A 22,818-nucleotide genomic window follows, 5' to 3' on the forward strand; every position below is an offset into this window, starting at 1 on the left:
CTTCAGTTTGATTGGAAAGAGTGAGAGGGCTTTGGCTGGACAAAGACGAGAAATAATTTAATACTAGCGTCCATGTGTCAGGCCCGTGCTGTTTTACATACGTCACTTCATTTAATCTTTGGACAGTTTTCTTTTTTCTTTTTTTTCTTTTTGGCCAGCTTGTTTGTGTTTTATTGACGCCAGTGCTCGGGCTCGGACCGCTCCGCCCGCTGCTTGGTCCGCAGGTGCTCTGCGTGCTTGTTCAGCCGGCGGCGCCTGGCACGGGGCTTCTGGGGCCGCGGATCCAGGGGCTTGTGCCTCTTAACCCTTGTAGAGTTTCTCGTGTCTGGTTGATGACGGTGAGACCAGGGGCCACGGGTTTGCGAACAGCTGGGATCTCGGAGAGCTTGGAAGCCGTGCGGCTGGGACAGGTCCTCCTTCAGGTCCTCCAGCTGTTTAAGCAGCTCGTCCTTCTTACCGCCAAGGTCTCAAGCCTTAATCTTGGCCGTGTCCCCACAACCTGGTGCCGCCGCCGCCGGCGGGACAGCTTATTTAACACATGAACAAATGAGGTGGAGAGAGATGTTTTCTGGTAAGTGATGGAGCTAAGTGTCATATCTAAGAACCTTTAGTGCCCAGGAATGTTCTTAGTCACTACGTTCTGTATTTCTTCAGGTGAGACTGTATAGTTTTAAACTGGGGACAACACCCCCCTTCTGGAGGCTATTTTGAAAAGTGAGGAAGGGGGAAATTTAGGGTTGTCACATGAGATTATCAATGGAGATTCTGTGAGAATTTAGTGGAAGGGCCTGCGCTGCAAAACATTTTGCAATATGTGAGTAGTCCTACACTGTGGAGAATTGCCCCAAATGCTGATAGTTCTACTAAGAAACGCTAAAAAGCATAAATGCAGTAGGTAAGGCAATGGGAAATGGGAATTGCCAGCAATAGGGGACATAGAGGGGCTGAATGGAGACTTGTCTAATCCGTGTACAGACTCAAACCCGGGAGAAAAGTTTGTTTGCTTCTGAAATGTTCCAAGCCCCTTCCCATTTCTGCTGGCTGGTCCTTTAACTTAGCTGGGTTTTGCTTGTTTGTTTGTTTTTGCAGAGCTCGTTCTTGTTCTTTAGGTCTCAGAGCAAATATAATCTTTTCAAGTTGGTCTTTGCAAACCGCTGCTCAGTTTATTTCAGCATCCTTGTATTGTCATTTATTGCTGTGTAACAAATTTCCCCCATATTCAACAGCTTAAAACAATAAGCCTATTTGTCTTACATTGTCTGTGTGTCAAGAATCTGGGAGCTGGTGGTCTTGATGGAAAAAATCCGTGTCCTAAGATGGCCGACCAAGCCAGCGAGAGAGTCCCAGTCCTTGACCTGGGACTCTTCCGTGTTCTTCTCCCTGCTCTGCTTCCCTCAAGCACCAATCCAGGTTCTTTTCTCTGTCTCGCCTCACACATGCGCCAAAAGTGCCAAGTATGTGGAAGTGTAAGTGTATAAATTGCCCCCTTTGTTTGTGCTCGGGGTTCAGACCTTTGGAGACCACTCTCCTCTGAGCCCACCGGCGTTAAATAAACCTCCTAGCCTCCAAGATCTCTGGGTGCCGCTTGGTTCTTCCGTCAGGTGATCCAGTCCAGGTTCCGTAACATTTGGTTCCCTCACCGGGAAACCCAACCTCACTGGCCCATTGTTGCCACCAGTCTGGGGGCAATGGTGGGGTGGTGACGGAACAAGGGATCCTAATGGAGAAGGCGCTCCCTGCCTAATTTTCGGCAGTCTCCCGTCCCGGTCGCCTTGCCTGGCCCTGCTCCGCTGTTCCCGCTGAACTTGAGGAGACTTGGCAGGTGAGGACCTGATCCCGACATCAGATTCCAGTAAGTCCTGGGGCTCCAGGACCCAAACAGGCCCACCCCCATTGGGGTAGAAGGGGAGTCTGATCACCTCTCAGAGACCTCTTAGAGGTCTCACAGGTAGGGATTCCCAGGGAGGTAATGTAATAACTTCTGGAGTGTGAATGTGCGAGTGAATGTGCAGTCCGACCTGGCTTGCTCAAGCGGACTGATTCTGTGACTCCATGGGCGGGCACCCTTAAGGTCCCCAGAAGCCTACAGAGTCTCAGTGGGCCCGTCTGCGGTTTCATGGTGAACGGCATACAGTCTATGGTGGCATCGGAATAGTTTCCGATCGTAAGTCACAACGCTGAGAATTTCAGAGGAAAAGACTTTCTTGAGTAATAATTTTTAAATCCAAGGACACAATGTCTAGAAACATGTTTTAATACTAGTGGGTACACAAATAACATTCAGACTTGTCTCCAAGGGGTACTGTTCCATTGTCCAGCGAAAGCAGAAGATGGATGCCTTTGCCCCATACCTTGGTTTCCTCCTCACCCAAGGGAAAAGAGAACTAGGGCTGGAGAGGAAAAGGGTCATCATCTCCCTGCCACAGCCCCAGACAAAAAGGGGCCTATGAGAATTCCTGGAGGCTGCAGGATTCTGCCGCATCTGGATCCCTGGGTTCTCGGCAATAGCAAGACCCCTTTATGATCTCTTAGGGGGACCAGATTGAGAACCCTCTGCCTGGACTGAGGAAGCAGAAGCTGCTTTCACAGAGATAAAGACCGCCCTGGGGCAGGCTTCAGCCCTGGGCCTACCAGTTGTAGAGAAACCCTTCAATCTCTTTGTGCATGAAAAGGAAAAAATAGTGCTCAGGGTACTCACCCAGACTGTTGGACCCTGGCAACATCCAGTTGCTTACCTGTCAAAGAAGCTGGACCCTGTGGCAGCGGGATGGCCACCGTGCCTCAGGGCACTGGCAGCCACGGTCTTACTCATCGAGGAGGCGGACAAACTTACCCTGGGGCAAGGACTTAACATCAGGGTTCCTCATGCAGTTGTGTCCCTCATGAACGCACAGGGACACCACTTCCTTCCCAACTCTCGGCGAGCACAATACCAAGGGCTCCTCTGCAAAAACCCACGGGTCACCCTCAAAACAGTAAGGACATTAAATCCAGTAACCTTTCTCCCCACGGAAGAGGGGGAACCAGACCATGACTGCTCCAAGGTGACTGATGAAGTCTACGTGAGCCGTCCAGATCTGCGGGATCAAGCCCTAAAGAATCCAGAGCTCACGCTGTTCAGTGATGGCAGCAGTTACCTACAAGAGGGTGCCTGAAGAGCGGGTTATGCAGTAACCGCAACCACTGAAGTCCTAGAAGCTAAGGCATTACCAGCTGGATGGTTAGCACAATGGGCTGAGTTATATGCTTTAGTCTGAGTCCTCACCCTCGGGGAAGGCAAGCGAGTCAACATCTATACTGACTCTTGGTATGCCTTCGCTACTGTACATATACACGGAGCCATCTACAAGGAAAGGGGCCTCCTAACCGCCGCAGGAAAGGCTATCAAGAACAAGGAGGAGATACCGACACTCCTTGAAGCCGTGTGGCTTCCAAAGGAAGTAGCAATCCTGCACTGTAAGGGACACCAGAAAGGAGATGACCCCATAGTGTGGGGAAATCGTTGGCAATTGAGGCAGTGAAGACCGCAGCCAGTGAGGACATGGACAGAGCCCCTTCCCTTACCATGGCCCTAACACCCCCAGAAGAACTCTCTCCACCTAGTTACATTGAAAAGGAAAAGGAATGGGCCATGGCTGAGGGGGCCACCCTGACTGAAGAGGGATGGTGGATGATGCCGACGGGCACATCTTTATTCCAACAGCAACCGGAGGGCATCTAGTCAAGGAACACCACCGACTCACTCATCTGGGAAAAACTGCATTAGAAGCCCTTCTCAAGAAGCACTACGACATCAGTCAGCTGCCAGCACTGTACCGAGCAACGAGTGAACGATGCATAACGTGCTAAAAATAATGCTCGGTCTGCACCAGGATCCCCGCCAGGTGTCCCGAGGATGGGAGCAACCCCCTTCGAAGATCTAGAGGTAGACTTCACAGATGTGCAGCCGAGCAGGGGGTTCAGATATCTCCTAGTGATAGTATGCACATACTCTGGGTGGGTCGAAGCCTTCCCGACCAGGACGGAGCAAAGCTGGGAAGTAGCTAAAGTCCTCTTGCTGGAGATCATGCCCCGGTTCGGCCTGCCATTAACAATCCATAGTGACAATGGACCCGCATTTGTGGCAGACATTGTACAGGTCTTGACCAAACTTCTTATCATCACTTGGAGACTCCACACTGCTTACCAGCCCCAAAGTTCAGGGAAAGTAGAGTGAATGAATTGCACCCTCAAGGGAACCTTAGCAAAGTTTTGTCAGGAGACTAACCTGCCATGGCCAGATCTGCTACCCCTAGCTCTCCTGCGTGCTCGGTGCATGCCCGGGACATCAAGTTTCTCCCCATTACAATTAATATATGGACGGCTTCCCCTGCGCTTGGGAATTCTTCCAGGAAACTTGTATCAGGTTGGAGATAAAGGGATAAAGGAGCAGCTTCAGGCCCTGGGGGCCACCCTAAACAAATTACAAAAGTACACCATCGAGAGGGCCCCAATCTCCTTAGGGCCTCAGGTACACTCACTCCTTCCAGACAGGGGACTCAGTTTGGGTCAAAGATTGGAAGAAAGACCCCCTCAAACCGCAGTAACAGGGCCCCACACTGTTGTTCTAACCCCCCTACTGCCCTCAAGGTGTCAAGGACCCCGTGGGTCCACCACTCCAGAGTGAAGAAAGCTCATCATTGGGACGAGGAGCCGTGCCAGTGGAGAGTCCAGCTAGACTTCACGAACCCGCTCCAGCTTCACCTTCGACGAGACCCCACCGACCGATGGACACCTGCTCACCTTGGTCCCTGGCTCTCATCGGCGTGGTTTCCCTCATCTTGGGAGTCGGACTCTACACTGTTACCCCTCCTGACTGGACTTTCCCCCAGAGGCTTACTATTGTCATTGCTTATTGGGTGTCCCTAGGGTGTATTACTGCACTTACTTGTCCACAGGTTTCATTTGCTGTCAGGTTAGCCATGATGGCTCCCTCTAACTAATGTAGGCCCCACTTTTACTGGCCCTTTGCTGTCTACTCCTAAGCGCATTTCACCATGGTTTTCCTGGCCCTGGTCAGTCCTGGTCTTCTGCTGCCTGGTATGCTGTTCCTCCACACTGCCTCTAGCTTGCCCGGCCCGGCAAGGGGGGCAAACTGTCATATCACCATTACTGGCAAATGGACTTTCCAGCTTATCCCCCTCAATCCCGCACCAGTGCCGCCACTGACTTCTTCCACCTGGGATGGGCACACACCAAAGGTTAACCTCCATTCTGATGGATGCCAGCTTCTTGATATCTCCTGGGAACCTCATAGACGGTGTTCCTGCCATGGCCCTTACTCAGGTTACTGGCTGGTAGATATCTACATCTGTGGGGGCCCTACGCCTCAACAGCCAAACACCTGCCCTCAGTTCTGCTCGCAAGCCTGGGGATGTGAGTCATGGGTGGCGACTTGGCGGGGAATGGAGCGATGGTCCACCAGGGGGTGGCACCTCAAACAGCGCAGTGACATCGGATTTCCCTGTCACGCAACACCACCCCATCCTCTTGCTCTAACAATCACTGTATACTGCTCACCCTCTCAGTCTTAGAACCCAATGCCACATCATGGGCTACAGGAATCATTCTCCTGTTGGGCCAATATCACCCTATGGGAACTGACCCCATGGCCAAATTTATTATTAAGTCCCTGTTCACTCCAAGCCTTACAGTCAACCCCCAGAGTCAGACAGAAAATAACTCACCCTGGCGCATCCCTGGGTCCCCCATCCACACACTGCAAGCATCTATAGCACAATTGTTAGGTATGATTAACGCCTCCCACCAAGCGCTTAACCACTCAAATCCACCCCTAGCGTCTGACTGCTGGATCTGTATAAAGCCCGGTCCCGTCCTATACCTAGGTGTCATCCTCAACCAATCTACTGTGTCACCTCCCATCTCGACACCAGGGACCTCAGATTATCCCTTTCTGGCTCCAGTACTGCTGTATGGCAACTCTTCCTCTCCCATCATGGGCCACAGTTGGGTCTGTGCGCCTAACAACACTTTTCTGGCTTGTGATCAAGGTGTATACATCTGCATCACCCCACACAATCAATCATGCACGCTTTTCAGTTTCTTACCCGATCTTTCAGTCCTCCCCGGGAGCAATGCCCCACTCATATGGAGACCTCCTATCCGCCCTTGACGCTCCCCCATGGCCATCCCTCTTATTGTGAGCCTGCTGGCTGCATCAGGTGTTGCCCTCGGTGCCACTGGCGTCAAGATGTCTCAGGTTCAGTACCAGGGGCTAACTCAGCAACTCATGATGGACTTTTCTGCCCTCACTCAGTTGGCCCTGGCCCTGCAGCGCCAACTCGATTCACTGGCCTCAGTGGTCCTCCAAAACAGGCGCGGGCTTGACTTACGACTGCGCAGGGGGGCTCTGCCTCTTCTTACAGGAGGAATGTTGTTTCTATGCTAATGAGTTGGGGGTGGTCCAAGAAACTCTGACCCAATTACAGGAACGAGTGCATCGTTGGTGGAAAACACTCCAGCGGACAACTTGGTGGGATGCCCTCTCACAGTGGTTCCCTTGGTTCGCCCCCCTCATTGGCCCCCTCCTATTGCTTCTCCTCATAGTGGCATTGGGTCCTTGTATTCTTAATGCCCTTACTAGGTTTATCACTACTCAAATTGCTAAAATCAGACTCCAGTTACTCCTTACTCACTATGGCCCCATAGAAGATGAAAATGATGCCCTCTAAACTAGGTGTTTAAAGGGGCATCAAAGTGGGGGAATAATGGGGAAAATCTGTGTCCTAAGATGGCTGACCGAGCCAGCGAGAGAGTCCCAGTCCTTGCCCTGGGGCTCTTCCAGGTTCTTCTCCCTGGTCTGCTTCCCATGCGCACCAATCCGGGTTCTTTTCCCTGCCCTGCTTCGCGCGCACACCAAAAGTGCCAAGTATGCAGAAGTAGAAGTGTATGAATTGTCCCCTTTGTTTGTGCTCGGGGCTCAGACCTTTGGAGACCACTCTCTTCTGAGCCCGCTGGCGTTGAATAAACCTCCTATCCTCCAAGATCTTCGGGTGCCCCTTGGTTCCTCTGTTGGGCGATCCAGTCAGGTTCTGTAACAGTCTGGCTCAGGATCTTTCATGAAGTTGCAGTCAACTTGTTGACTGGGGCTGCAGTCATATGAAGGGCTGGAAGATCCACTTCTAAGACTATTCACACTATTTTTGTCAGCCTTCAGTTCCTTGCTGGCTCTTTGCTACATGGGACTTGCTGTAGGCTTTCTGAGTGTCCTCAATATATGGCAGTTGGCTTCTCCCCCCGGTGAGAGCATGAGAAGGTGAGCAAACAGAAGCCACACTGTCTATTATACCCCAGTCTTGAAAGTGACATATGATTACTTCTTTTGTGTTCCATTGGTCAGTCAGACCAACTCTGTCAAATGCGAGAGGGGACTACACAAGGTGTCAATATCAAGAGGAGGGATCAGTGGGGGCCATCTTGGAAGCTGGTGACCACAATCCTGCTTATTTACTTCATAGCACTTGTCCCAATCTTGGATTCTTTATCTGTTTACTTGTTGATTGGTGATCTCTTGCCCACTAGCATGAAAGTTGCACTAAGGCAGAGACACTTACCCGGCTCACTTTTGAATTTCCAGCCCCTAGGAAAGTGTTTGATACAATAAATATTGTTGAAAGAATGAATATGTGAGTGAACCCCATGGTAAAGTACAGGAAGTCACTAACCAGCATTCATTTCCTCTGTCTAACTTTGTTTTTGTCACATTAGTTTGTGATTCTGTTAAGAATGACGTAGATCACTGACTGGACAGAGGCAGGAGCATGATACAGATGTCTAGTTTTATTTTTGTTTTTTTACTTGATAAATGGTTTAAAAGAATTAGCTATATTCTTAGTCTTTCTTTTTCATTCTGTCAAATACATGTTCTAATAATAAAAATTATGTCTGGTATAGTACATCATAGTTTCAAAATTGCTTTCACATTCTACCTTTCATTTGATCTTAATGCCATGTTCAAGTTGGTAGAACTTGTATTTACAGATGAGGTATTGGAACTTGGAAAGGTCAGAGATTTACCAAAGGGATATACTTTGTGGGTAACATGGGGACCTAAAAAAAGTCTCTGTCTCCAAATCAAGGACACTGTCCCTGAGCCCAGATTGCCTTTGTTTAATGCTTATATGATACTTCTCTCATGATAATTTTTTGATAGTCTTATATAAAATGATATTTTCAGAATAGCTATCTCAGAATAACTTTCTTTCATAAGTGCATGGACTGTTTCTTGTACACCAGGGTGATTGTATTAACTTACCATTATGGCATGGGCTTTGCTTATTTTATTTAATTTAGTTATCATTTATTTGAGTGTCTGCTGTGTATACCAGCACTGTGTTACGTGCTGCATATAAAAAAGGTGAATAAAATATGTGCCATGATTTTAAAAAATGACCTTTTTTTTTTGTATTTTATTTTCCTAATTCTAAAAACAACTTAGGTGTTTTTCAGAATTTTTGAAAAATATGGAAATGTGTAAAGAAGAAAAAAAAAATCTCCCATAAACCAACCAAATGTTAACTACCATTAACGTTTGGAGTATTTCCTTCCAGTGTTTCACTTATATGCATAGGTACATGTACATGTATATGTCAATATGTACTTTCCTATATTTTAACGCAAGAAAAAAATCACATTAAAATTTATTTTTTCTCATCCCATTAAAAAAAGACTTAGTCCCTAATTTACCTGGTCTTGGGCTAGTTAACGACTCCCTTGAGGTTGTAACAGACCCCAAGGGCTTGTACAGTCTGGGAAATTTGGGAGGGCTTCTGGTCTTCAGTCCGTTGTGGTCTCAGCCCTCATAGACCATTCAGTGGTGGAGGCTCCTGAGTGTCAGGGCTCACAAGGGACTGTTGAGACCCTAGCTCTCCAGGACCCATGCCCTCCTGTAGGGCACATTGAAGAAAGCCAGGGAGCAGAAACCCAGGGCTTGACTCCTCCCATCCCAGTCTTAAAAAATCTCTCTCCCCCTCAGTCTCTAACATCCTTTAGTCATCCCCTTCCACAAAGGTCCACCTTGCTCACTCTTGCTATGCGACTGGAATACCATGGATGTTAACTCCTTTTTGGAGCAAACGAGTGTCCAACCTCACAGACCTTGCTATTCTTCTGTGAGAGGAGAGGGGGAGATCACATTTCTATCCTCTTGCTAATGATTACTCAACAGAAAAAAAAGACAAGATGATAATTTATTAATTACACATGCTACTTTCTATATTTCTCTCTACCTATATTTAAATTTAAATGATACTGCACGTAGTTTTGTATCCTGCTTTTTAACTTGATGCCATATCATGAACATCTCCCACATTATCAAATATATAATATAAAACAGGATTTTCCTACTTTCTGATGTTCCAAAGAGTTCTGAAATCAACATTTTTGAACATAAGTCTTTGTTCAAACCTTGTAATCATTTTTCTGCTCTTAAAGAGTTCATGTCTGACTTGGGAATGAGAGGAAGACAATGAGAGACAGAGTTTTCATGTAGGTGGTGAACTGGACAATGGAGATAGACTACCAGGCACAAAATGGGTCAAACATGGGGCCCACCTCAGCATGGGTGACAGATTTGCTAAGATGTGTTTAGACGTGCTTCCTTAAATCCGCTGACAGTCAGTGGCATAGATTTCAGATCTGACCCTGAAAGAGTGGTGTGGTTTAAGGCCTTACTACTCAGTGTGGCCTCAGACCAGCAGCATCAGCAACGCAGGGTGGCTAAAATGTGGAATCTCACACCCTACTCCAGACCTTGATAAATTGTAGTTAGCATCACTATTATCGCATCCTAAGTCTTTGTGTTCCAACCAGCTGATATGCATGCATTTTTAGCTTACAGCCTAATTTCCCTTTCCATCAACACAGAGCCCACATTTGAAAATGCATGAGCAGTTATTGCTATTATGATGATGACTATTATTACTATTACCTTGATTTTATAGTGCATATTTTCTTTTAAGAGCCAAAAAGGCTTAAGAAATATTATATCACTAATCCTTATAACATCACTGTGAAATAGGTAGGTGGCAAATATAAACAAGTATCAATATTATGCTAAATCATACTTAAGTATATGGTGTGAAATCCTGAGCGATCTAATGAAAGCAATATCCTTTTGCGGCTGGTGAAGTATTTTATGTTTTTATCTCTTATGTTAAATCAGTGAGGGGTAGGGCTTGGTGACCTATTATGTTTTTCTCCATCTCTCATTTAGATAATGTTCCTTTCTCATTTATATGAAAACGTTTAGATTTGTTTTTGAAAAATTCTAGGCCCAAAAGAAATTTTACAAACATGACCTCAGCAACGCATGTATATAAGGGAAGCAGAGATACTGAGAATTACCAAGTGGAACTGAAATCAAAGGCCGTAATTGAATCCAGTGACCTTCTATATTGAGGCGTTTCCAGCCTGAGTCCAAATCGTCTTTCCATCTTGCCAGTTAGTATGCCATATTAGTCCTCTCCAAACTTCCATCATTTGTTCATCACATTCACTAATTCTACTTTTTATCTTTAAAAAGCAACTAATTTAAGAAATCTTAAATAAATTTTCCCTAAAAGGAAATGTTACATACATATATATATATATTATTATTTTTTAAAGATTTTATTTATTTGACAGAGACACAGCAAGAGAGGGAACAGAAGCAGGGGGAGTGGGAGAGGGAGAAGCAGGCTTCCCGCCCAGCAGGGAGCCCGATGTGGGACTCGATCCCAGGACCCTGGGACCATGACCCGAGCCAAAGGCAGACGCCTAACGACTGAGCCACCCAGGCGCCCAAGGAAATGTTATATTACCACTGCAAATGGAAGACCAGTAAAATCCTACTTGGTATCAAATAAAGTAACACTGAAAACCAACATCGTGAAAGCGAACAATGTTGTTAAATTCCAGTCTGTAGACTTTGGGCCTGAGGCTGGCTCTCTTTGTGAAAACGAGAGATTCAGGGAGTGGTGTGAAAGATATATAGGCACCAAACCGAGATTGTCTTCTTGAGGCAATTAGGAGAATTAACAGGGTTAGTAGGAGATTATTTTCCTGACTTTCTAATTCAGTGTTATTTGATGCCTATATGTGTACCACTCAAAACCATTTCCCTTCACTCCCATAGTTTTGAACATTAATTCTCAAGCTGTAACCAGTGCAGGCTCCTCACAGTTTCACCCATTACTCCTGCTTCCTTACAACAAAATACTTCCTGCTGTGGGCCTTTGTGAAGCTTCTCCCATCTGCTATGACTTCGCCTTTTCTCTGACCATCTGAATCTTACAGCCTTTGAGACTGATTTTAAATTCCTCTTGGTGAGGTTCCTTGATTTCCTGGGCTTGTGGAAATCTCACTGTTTTAAAAATTCCTTTTGCCATACTTGGTTCATATATTTTTTTAAGATTTTTTTTATTTGAGAGAGAGAATGAGTGAGAGAGAGAGCACGAGCAGGGGGAGGGAGAGGCTTCCCGTGAGCAGGGAGCCCAGTGCGGGACTCGATCCTAGGACTATGGGACCATGACCCGAGCTGAAGGCAGACGCTTAACCGACTGAGCCACCCAGGCGCCCGTACTCAGTTCATATTTATCACACGCCAACTCAGTGGTTGAGAATCTTCTTGTGGGAGAATCTGTCTCCATTACCAGCTAGCTGGTAAGCTTTCTGTGGGCAGCATGGCATCTTAGGCTCCTTCTTAGCATGATGCCTTACAGGGAGCAGGTGCTCAGTCAGTAACTTGATTATTTGGGACAGAATTTCTCTGAACTGGCTCCATTTGTGGTTTGAATATCCATGTGCTAACTGGGGCTGTATGTACAGTAGATTGATAGCTTTGAGGGTTCCTGTTTCACCTTGTCACTCTGTTCAGTGTTGCTCCAGCTGTAGAAACTTTTGGCAGCCTGTAAGTGAGAACACTAAGTTCCAATTTATTTCTGCTTTGACCTGGAAGTTATGGTTTGTGCTATTTGTGACATTCTTAGGGACCTTAGGAAAGCCTGTCTAACTCAGAGAAGGTAAACTAAATTGAATGGAAACTTTGGGTTTGGATTCAATCTAGTAGCCCAATCATCTAGAATTCATAGAAAGCATTCCAGGAAGAGGCAAGAAAACCATCTTAAGCCACCTGACACAGTTTTCATTATCCAGTCCACCAGATCATACTTCTTTTTTCAGTGTGCAATATTTTTCAGGCTCTCTCTACCATGATATGATTGTTTTTCAATTGAATCCTTTCTTTTGGACTATGTTTGCCAGGTTAATTAATTGCATATGTCTCAGATCCTGATAGGTAATTGTTTCTAAGATTTGGATGCAATATTCCCCAAAAGATCACTGAATTTACAAACAAGTTGTTACTGCTAAAATCTTGGTATTTCACTTGGGTAAAATGGAAAGTACCGAGATCATTATCTAAATACTGATAAACTTTCTCTGTTTGAAATCTTTCCATTGTGTATGGTTACGCTTCATATGACTTGTAAGATACCTGATGGTTGTGAGGACTCTTTCAAGAATATACTCTTATTTCAAAGGACTTTCCTTCGTCTGTGACACTTTTCAAAAACGGCTACAGTGCATTTTAAACAACACAGAAAATTATTATAAAACACTGGAACTCACATAGGAACCAGAGATGTCAAATCCAAATGAGTAAATCCATAGTCCCTTCTTATTTTTGGTTAGAGGTGTTGAGATTGCATTTTCATGGCCTTTGTAAAATTGTCAGTAACTGTAGGACTATTAAGGGGTTAATCCGTTTCATTGACTTAAATATTCCAAACCACGATGAAAACATTTTTGCACCTAAGAGGAAAGATTGTGGGTGAAAAACTGAAGATACATGATTTATCACTCCCCTCACAAATAAAATTTATTCATTGCATCCACCAGCCATCACACAGATGGTCAGAAAATTGGCTTTGTGTAGGGATGTGGATTCAGGCATGAATATTAATATGAGACAGATGTAAACGCATATTAATACGCATTTGCTTTGCATGGACTGACATTACAATATTTTCATTAAAGAAACTGCATTTGAAAAGAAAGTATAGGTCACCTTTTACAAAGCATAAAATTGTATGGTAGAATATATTTGTTGGCTCTGGAAAACTACTGTTGTTAAGAAATGGAAAAATTAATGTTGAATCTGTGGTCGGGTGTTTACAACACGGCAAAAGAGGCATCAGAAAGATTTCACTCCTCTGGATTACAATTAAACTCTATTTTCGAACTTCAGCCGTGTGGGGGGGCAGGCTGCCACTCAGCAACCTAGGAAGCAAAGCCCTGTTTGGAGATGATACATGGACAAGTATAAATTATGAGGACTCTGAGATAAGCTAAACTATCAAGAAAGATCCATTCACATCCTAAGACACAAATTTTCAGTGTGCGGTTGCCATAATGGCAGTGATTCATAAAAATATAAGATTTATGCAGGCATGGTACTTTGGGAATTTTTTTTTTTTTTTTTTTTTTGGTGCGGGACAGCGTTTATGCTCACATCAGCGCCAGCATCTGTGCTGTTAGTATCTGCTTATGGTAGCATTGTGCTTCCTTCCCAAGTGGAAGGAGAGAACGTGACATTGTAAAAAGCTATTCACATGCTTGCTGCTTTGTACTCACAAACCATTCACAGGGTGTTTTGCCACTAAAATATTGCTTACTGAAGAGAACAGCAGCTTTCTTCTGTTTGCGGATCCCTTTAAAACTGCTGTGTTGGCTCTTCAGACAAACATGATTACATCCCAGCACACGAACATGCAAGTTAATAATTATAAATGATCTGTTATTGATTATTCACTTCAGCAACTTCACTAATCCTTACAGAACCTCCGTGAAGCTTCTGAATTCCATTCTCCAACCCTCCTGTCTCCCCACCCCCCAGACTTCCTCATGCCTTTCTAGCTGGCCGTTGAAAAAATTCATCTAGAGGTCCAAGAGTGTGTCCAAAAACAGAGTTGGAATCCCCCCCCCCCCACCCAACCCCAGCACTAGCATGGATTCCTGGAGAGAGCATGGAATCTGGTCTGGGATCCGGAAGCTTTGGGTTCAGATCTTGATTCTGCTTCTCACTGGCCTCATGATTCTAGGCAAATAACTTTTCTGAGCCTCAGTTTCTTATGGGTAAAGAAAAGGCCACTTTCATTTGGTCGTTTGGCATATTACTTGTGAAAACTTACGGGAAATTGCTAGCATGTCTGGCACATAGTAATTTCTCAGTTCCATTTTCATAGTTTTCGATTTCTTTTGCTGGCCCAGCCATTTTTCCAATCTCTCTGTCTCTTTAGTCAGCTATTATCCGTTCTGTTTCTTACTCATCTTCACTGTCGTCATTCTGCTTTGGCCTCGCTTACACTTCTCCTGGTGTACAACCATTTGTAATACAATGGTTTTGTACCTGGTTTTCCCATGTACTCATCAACCGCGGGACAAGTTGATTTTCCTAAAGCATAGCACTGATCAGGTTTCTTCTTTGTTTAAAATCCTTCAGGGGTTTAGCATTACTTACCAAGCAAAACCCAAATCCTTTGTTGGCAGGCAAGGTCTCTTTTTGCTGAGCCTCTAATCTGCCCCTTTAGGCCAATCTGTCTTCTTCTTCTTTTTAAAAAAGATTTTATTTTTAAGTAATCTCTACACCCAAAGTGGGGCTCGAACTCATGACCCCGGGATCAAGAGTCACATGCTCCGCCGACTGAGCCAGCCTGGTGCCCCCAGTCTCTGTCTTCTTGTCGTACTTCTCCTGGACTGCTTTTTCCAAACCTGCTCTCACTTTCCTGCCTTGTCCTTGCCTGGATTCTGTCGGGAAGAGCGTCTCTCTGTAGAACCACCTGGTGCTCCTTTCCCAGGAATATTTTCCTCAGAATACCCGTAGCATTTGGCTTCAGTCCAATAAATGTTTGTTACAAAGTTTATTTGACAAATACATTTTTCGAACTCGAATTCATTCAGCCTTCAGCTCTTTCATGTGTCCATTCTACAGATGAAGAAGCTGAGGCACAGAGAGGGAGTAACTCTCTTGGTCATAGAGCTGGTAAGTGACAGATTTGGGATTCCAACCCAGGTGGTCTGGCTGCAGGCTGTGTTATTAGCCACATGTATTCTATACCATGCTGCTTCTCAACTTCAAAATTTTTAACATTTCATGTGTGTTCCTGCTAGTCCTATTCCTGTTAATGTACTGTTGCAGTTCTCTACCAAGCTTTCCTTTTTTTTTTTTTTAACAAGAGATTATTTGTCTAGTTTATTGAATCATTTAGCCTTTTCTACCATGTTTGAGTCAAAAATTAAACCAGTGGTTGTCTGAAAGGGTTCTGGATGAGCAAAGCTATTTGATAGTGGATATCTATCTATCTATCTATCTACCTATCTATCAGATATTTCTTTATATATTTATGTGTTATATTTCTTTTAGGGGCTGATATAAAACATTTCCACTCTGGTTCCATAATCCTTATGTATCAATTATACATATTTTTTTTTTTTTAAGATTTTATTTATTCATTTGAGACACAGAGATAGAGAGAGATTGAGCATGAGCAGGGGGAGAGGCAGAGGGAGAGGGAGAAGCAGGCTCCCCGCTGAGCAAGGAGCGCAATTCGGGGCTTGATCCCAGGACCCTGGGATCATGACCTGAGCCGAAGGCAGACGCTTAACCATCTGAGCCACCCAGGCGCTCCTATACATGTTGTTTATATATTGAAGATTTTCAACAAGATGGGATGTCTTGCATTAAGCAGGCCAAGAACATTCCCATGCCTCTAGGCACCCGGTAGTTTCTAGGTGGAAAACAAGTCTGTTTTTCTCACTGCCTTATTTCCAGTGTCTAGCATATTGCCTGGAATATGGCTGGTAAACAAATGCTCAAAGAACCATTCTATTTCCTCATGTTGTTCTAAGTACTCTTAGTAATAAGTTATTTATATGTTAATTTATTCCTTCATGTTTGTTATGATCACCCTTGGTGTGGTTCCTAAAGTTGCAATACAGAGTTCCACATGTAGTCACTTCCAAAGAAACAAAGAAATGAATCTTTATTTCCCACTTGAGGGTGGCCGGGTGTTACAGCAAATGGAGCCCAGGGTGATTACCGAATATATTTAATAGGTCCCTTGATCCTACTTCTCTCCACGTCTGAAGGCATCAATTTTTTTAAAGCAGGGGTGCTTAGTCAGGGGCACACATACCCTTTAGGAGATCCATGGATGGACTTCAGGGTCTAGGAGATTGCTAAAATTGTGTACATAATTGTATATGAATTTTTGGGGGGAAGAGGTCCATAGATTTAAAAGAATAATTTATATTATTCTTCTTTGCCTTTTAAATGATAAAGTAATATGTTCATACTGTGAAAAATTCAAACTGTACAGAATATCAAGTAAAAAAATTCAGCCAGCACAGAAGCATATCAAATAATAAGTTAGAATTTGTTTTTTCTTCACTTTTCTCTCTTTACATCTTCAATCCCTTAATCTCATAAGAGGATCATACCATGGTTCTATTTGACGACTGACTTTAATAATACAAAGTTATATTTCCATACAAGTACATATAGACCAGCCATTTTGAAAACCTTTATTTTGATATAATTACAAATTCACATGAAGTTGAAGAACATGTATAGAGAGGTCCGGCGTTTCAGGACCAATGGTAATATATCGCATAACTATAGTACAGTATCAAAACCGGGAAGCTGACGTTGAGGTCTACAGAATTTATTAACATTTTTCCAGTTTTACCTGTCCCTGTGTGTGTGGTTCTTTGCAGTTGTCTTATGTACTATGCATGTAACCATGACCACAATCAAGGTACGGAACTGTCTGCAATCATAAGGACCTCTCCTGCTACTCCTTTGATAGCCGCATCCACCTCTCTGTCTGCTATCCCTAATCCCTGGCAACCACTTATCTGTTGTTTAGCTCTATAATTTTGTTATTTCAAGAATGTTATATAAAGGGAGTCATACAATTTATAGTCTTTTGAAATTTGCTTTTTTTTTTTTTTCACTCAGCATAAGTCCCTGGAGATTTATCCAAGTTGTTGAGTTTATCTGTGGTTCACTCCCATTTATTGCTAAGCAGTATGTGGTACAGGAGGTTGGTGCCACAGCGGGTTTCTCCATGTGCCCACTGAAAACCATTTAAGTTGTTCATGGTTTTTGGCTATTGTGAATAAAACTGCTATGGACACTAGTGTACAGGTTTTTGTGTGGAAAAGTCTTCATTTTTTAAAAGATTTTATTTATTTATTAGAGAGAGTCAGTGAGAGAGAGAGCGGGGGGCAGAGGCAGAGGGAAAAGCAGCCTCCCCGCTGAGCAGGGAGCCTGACACGGGGCTCGATCCCAGGACCCTGAGATCATGACCTGAGCCGAAGGCAGACGCTTAACCGACTGAGCCGCCCAGGCACCCCCAAGTCTTTATTTCTTTGGGATAAGTGCCCAACAGTCAGTGCAATTGCTGGGTCACATGATAAGTGCTTGTAGTTTTATTAAGCACTACAAAACTATTTTGAGGTCTGTAGCTTTATCACAGGTTATCAAAGGGAACCGTGATCCTAAGAAGGCTGAACCAACTTGACATGACCCACATATGGTCTGTGACCCAATTACTTGCTCCAAATTGTCATGTAAGGAAACTTTTCTTTTCTCATTCTTTCTTCTGTTACCTCATAGGCACTTCACACGAAACCTTCAGCAATGTTTCTTTTTTTTTTTTTTTTTAAAGATTTTATTTATTTATTTGACAGAGAGACAGCGAGAGAGAGAACGCAAGCAGGGGGAGTGGGAGAGGGAGAAGCAGGCCTCCCGCTGAGCAGGGAGCCCGATGCGGGACTCGATCCCAGGACTCTGGGATCATGACCTGAGCCGAAGGCAGACGCTTAACGACTGAGCCACCCAGGCGCCCCAGCAGTGTTTCTTTGAGGACATTCCTTACCATTTACAACCCTGGTCCTAGGACTCCTCTAACTTCTATTCCTCTGCAGTCTTTTCAGTGCCCATTATCTCTAAGAGGAATCAGCAACAACTCTTGCTCTCAGGGATTTTGACTGCATTTACCATACTGTTCTTATTTATTTACATTGTCGATACTTCATCTACTGATTGTCCGTGTCTGCTCTGTTAATCCTGTGTCTTATAGACAATTAAGTCCTTTCTACTTACTCTTGCACTGTGTTTCCAATATTCCCTCTACCACATGTCGGCTGGTCTTCACAACACACTGGATGCTCGAGGCCAGTGGATTATTCTTTCAGTGCACTGAGTCCTTCAGCTGCTTTCAGTGGAGGGCTTCAGCTCGGAAGGATCAATGGAGCTTGTTCCCAAGCCCGTTTTCCAGATGCGTTTGTTGTTGAAATTATGTAAATTGATTAAATATTATGTAAAGTGGTCATATATAGGTGGGAAAGAAAGATATTGTTTTTATGAAAACTTAAGTTGCATGTTTAGAAAGTCTTAAGGAATTCACTAAACAAGTTGCAGTTCAATTTAGTGTGGAGGAAAATCTAGAAGGATTTTGCCCTTAGACTGTTTTACAAGTGTCTGCATGTTCTGTTTCTTGTTAAAGAAAGTACAACTGGAAATTATAGATACATTATGGGTGTGGTTTATGCAAGAAAAAAAGGCTTCGCACTATTTCATAAGCTTGATGAATGTTCATTTGTATATTTTAAGTTACTGAAAATATGTAAGGTATGTTTGTATCACTTTAGGACTCCCCCTTTTAACGGATATTTTTGCTTATGTAACTAATTCCAGGACTGAGTTATGTGGGAAACGCAGCCTGCAACAATGTGATGACATTTTGCAGGTAAGGAAACTGAAATTTACAGAGATTATGTAACTTGTCTTCTTTTTCCAGAGGATTAATGATCCCCCAGTGGATATTGCAAAACTAGGATTGGGTATACATGTCATGTGTTGGGAAATTGCTTGATCCTATATCAAGGTTTTTTTTTTTTTTTTTTAAACCTTTATGTAATATGCATATTGGCGCCTGAAACCATTATTGATAGTGATGATAAATTTAAAACACTGTGACATTGTAATTAAAATACTTAAGAATGTTGAGTGAAAAAAAGCAGGTTACAAACTCTATTTATAATATAAATCCAGTTTTGAGAAGAAATATATATATATCCAATTTTGGGGAAAAATATATATGCTTTAGATTAGCATTACTATCTAATACACATCTTCCACATAAAATAGACTGACAACATTTTTACCAAGTCTTAATGATTGTTTTTCTTTCTGAGTGGTAAGAGGAGAGATCATTTCTTTATTTTGCTTTTCTGTATTTTAAAAAATTGCCTCTAGGCATACATAATATTTTTATGATCATTTAAAGTGTTCTGAAAAACCAGTCATAGACTTGATTTTTTTCATTCTCCTTCACCTTAAAAAATATGCTGACTGGTCTATTATTACAGTCATTTTAATGCTGGTGGCATGGGATCAGGGGAAGTGAAGGACTCTTCCACAATATTTTCCCTTTGTCTGGTCTTCTGGACAAATCGCTTTAAAAAACAGGCCCACATTCTGACCTGCTTTTCTCTGATACCTGACAATTCGTCTCAGATGTTTCTCTCCTGGGTCTACCAATGTCTTATCAGTGCTGCGTTCTGAAGAATTGAATGCAGTATGAGTTGATTTAACAGAGCTCTGTCATCCTCGATCTCTATTATGTCTAAGATTATAAGAAGTCTCCTGTCTTGTGACCTGGAATGGCCCTGCTAGAATGAATAATTCACCATCTAGGCTTCTGTGAGAGTCACCTTATCTATGCCTTACCTGTTTTTAATGGAAGTTTTCTAACAAATGAAAAAATATGGGTAAATAATTTTTCAGATTTTGTTTCTTACACCCCTGTAGTAGATTCCTGAGCTATATAAATGTGCAAATGAAAGCTGTCTCTTATTATCCACCTGGCTTTCTCCGTGCAATTCATTTAGCTACACCTCTGTCTTTTCTTTTTGATGTAACAATTGCTGAGATGAGGATGAATTGTAATGTTACTTGTTTGGAATCGGAGTGAAATATGCCCGGAGAATGCAATGATTAGGGTGGGGGGAGGGTGTTTCTATGTGAGAAACATACTCTTTTTTAAAAATCAGCATTGGTGGAAAATTGCCAGCCGATACATGGAGTTTTAGTTAAAAACAAAGTCCTAGGTTATAGTTTTCCACAGAAACATGGTAATAATTCATTAAACTTTAACAGTTTAATCCAGAAGTCAGTGATGGTGGGGGGCCTCCGTGTGAAGCATAGAAAAAAAAAAATCTCTCTGAGGTTTGGTGCAATTTTCTTGCTTTTAATCTGGTGTTCAGGGTGTTTCCAATCATCCTTGCTTCACAGTTGGGAGTTTCTCCTTGGCGTTCTCATAGATTGTAGAAGGAATGATAAAACAGCTGTTATCAGGCTGTGTGAGAATCTCCCTCTTACCTCACCACAATGGGAGGGTGAGGTCCAGATGTTGTTTAATGAAGAACTTAAGAGACAGGTCAGCCTGTCCAGCCTGGATGAACACAAGGCTGTAATTGCTCAAGTAGGGACACATGTTACACCCCAAAGAGGATTCTCTTTGACAGCTCCAGCTTTTCTGGCTGAGTCCTCCGAGAGGCGAGAATAATGATGTCTGTGGATGTATCTTGATGTGTGTAAGGGGACACAGGGAGGGTGGCGGGTGACAGATATGAGGGTCACGAAATGGTTTAACTTTTCCTTTGTCTTCCAAATTTAAGACACTTGTGGCATAAGAATTGTCCTAAGAGTTCAGTATTTGACTTTTCTTGAACAATTCAATTCTCAGTGCTAATCCACCTGCCAATCAACACCTCGGAAACAAATGGAAAGTATGAGAGGATGAGTCAAATGCCTTACTCATTACAGAGATTTCATGAGCAGAGAACAAGAGGGAGTTCACTCAAGTGATCTCTCAGGACAGCATCCCAGAACTTCTGCTAACAATCAACTGATCCATAGAGGCCTGATTCTACTCTTGTTCAACTGACACAGGCTCCCCAGCCATCCAAGTGCAGGGCTTGAACCTTTCTAGTGATTAAACACTTCTCGCACTTTGGTGGGCCAACAAATCACATATGAGTGTGATAAGGGCTCTAACAAAAAGAATTGTAGAAGATAAGTTTCATTTTTTAAAGTACTGTCACTTTTTGTCTATCTTTTAAATACAATATAAAAATTTTTTTACCAAAAAAAGAAAGAATTGAAAAAAATAAAAGAGAAATAAAATATCTTTGAATCGTAACCCCAGTAACCAGTGGTAATTATCGTTAACATCTTGGTGTAGGCTTTCCCGTCCTGTTTCTTACGCGTGTGTACACCACCCCCCACATACATTTTGATTTTTTAAAATAATAATCACATGAGTCATCACATTCATATTGTTTAATAATCTGCTACTTTCACTTGATAATATCATGGTCATTGTTTCATGTCAGTACATTAAGCCTAGGGTTATAATTTTTAATAGCCACATTGTAATCAATTGTATAGATTTATCTTTAGTTATTAAGCTGATTCCTTATAGATGGACATTTAGTTTTTTCCCACCATTCTGCAATTATAACAAACTCTATGATAAATACTTTTGCAATTTTTTTTTACACATTTGACAAATTATGTTAGAAAATAGAATTTATGGAAAAAAGAAATTGATAGCTACAGCCAAACTGTCACCTAAAGATGTTAAACCAATTTATGTTCCTGCCAATAGTGTATGAGAATTCCTGTGTTTTCTCAAACACTTGCCAACATTAGGTTTTGTGTTTAAAAAAATCTATATTAATCTGTTAAATTAAAAATATTATCAGTTTGTTGTCCTGATTTGCATTTATTTTCTAACTAATAAGATAGAGCATTTTTATATGCTTGTAACCACTTGTATTCTATCTTTTACCATCTGCCTTTTCATAACTTTTGTTCATTTTTTATCCTATTGGGCTGTTTATATTTTCCTTATTGATTTTTAAGTTCATTATGTATTAAGCATATTAATTATTTTGTCATGAATTCTTTCCCATAAGTCCCCAATTTGTCAACTGACTTTTTAAAAACCTTGTTAATGGTTTTTTGGGTCAAAGAGAAACTTTAAAAATGGTATGTAATAAAATCTGTTCATCTCTTCCCTTTATGATTTCTATCTTTGCTGTAATTCTCAGCCCAAGATTATGTAAATTTCACTGATATTTTCTTCTAGTACTTTTATGATTTATTTGTTCTTATTTGAATCTTTAGTCTATATGGAATGTTTCTTACATTCCAGTATACAGCACTGGTTAGGAACTTAACCCTTTCTCCTTAAATGGTTAACTACATTCTCCATCATCACATATTGAATTTTCCATCATTTCATTATTGTTTTGAGTTGCTTTCTTTATCAGATTATAAGTTCTGATACATACTGGGTCTGTTTCTGAATTTACTCTTCTATTACTCCATCTACTCTTACGCCAGTGTCATACCCTTTCAAAAACTCTGACATAATGTAGTGAACAACTGGAGGGCATATCCTTTTGTCTACTTAGCCATTGCACACCACCATCTTTCCATAGCGGTTATGAATGTATGCCTGGACTTGAGTCCAACCCTGTTACTTACTGCATGTGTAATCACAGGCAAATTGCCCACCTCTTTCATGCGTTGATTTCTTCCTGTGTTGAATGAAGAAAATATACCTCACAGAGTTGTTGTGACAAGTGAAGTAATCTGTGTAAAGCTCTCTGTGTGGAGCTTGGAATATAGTATGTTCACCAATA

At 42.7% G+C, this 22,818-nt stretch overlaps 1 protein-coding gene across 8 annotated transcripts in view; it reads left to right on the forward strand.

The window, feature by feature from the left end:
* LOC118518598 (uncharacterized) overlaps positions 1-22,818 on the forward strand; it is a 284,505-nt gene that overhangs the window by 46,716 nt on the left and 214,971 nt on the right. For 6 of the 8 annotated variants that reach the window (XR_013447795.1, XR_013447794.1, XM_078072234.1 and 3 more), the window contains one exon: positions 18,800-18,851. Coding sequence is in view for 6 of the 8 variants with exons in the window: in XM_078072234.1 (XP_077928360.1) it covers positions 18,800-18,851 (52 nt within the window). In the remaining 2 variants the exon portion in view is untranslated. Of the gene's footprint in view, positions 1-18,799; positions 18,852-20,852; positions 21,858-22,818 lie in introns of those variants that run through there. The other 2 variants (XM_078072232.1, XM_078072233.1) reach the window with 1 other exon arrangement.

This window comes from Halichoerus grypus, chromosome 5, assembly GCF_964656455.1.
Source record: "Halichoerus grypus chromosome 5, mHalGry1.hap1.1, whole genome shotgun sequence".
Taxonomy (NCBI): Eukaryota; Metazoa; Chordata; class Mammalia; order Carnivora; family Phocidae; genus Halichoerus; species Halichoerus grypus.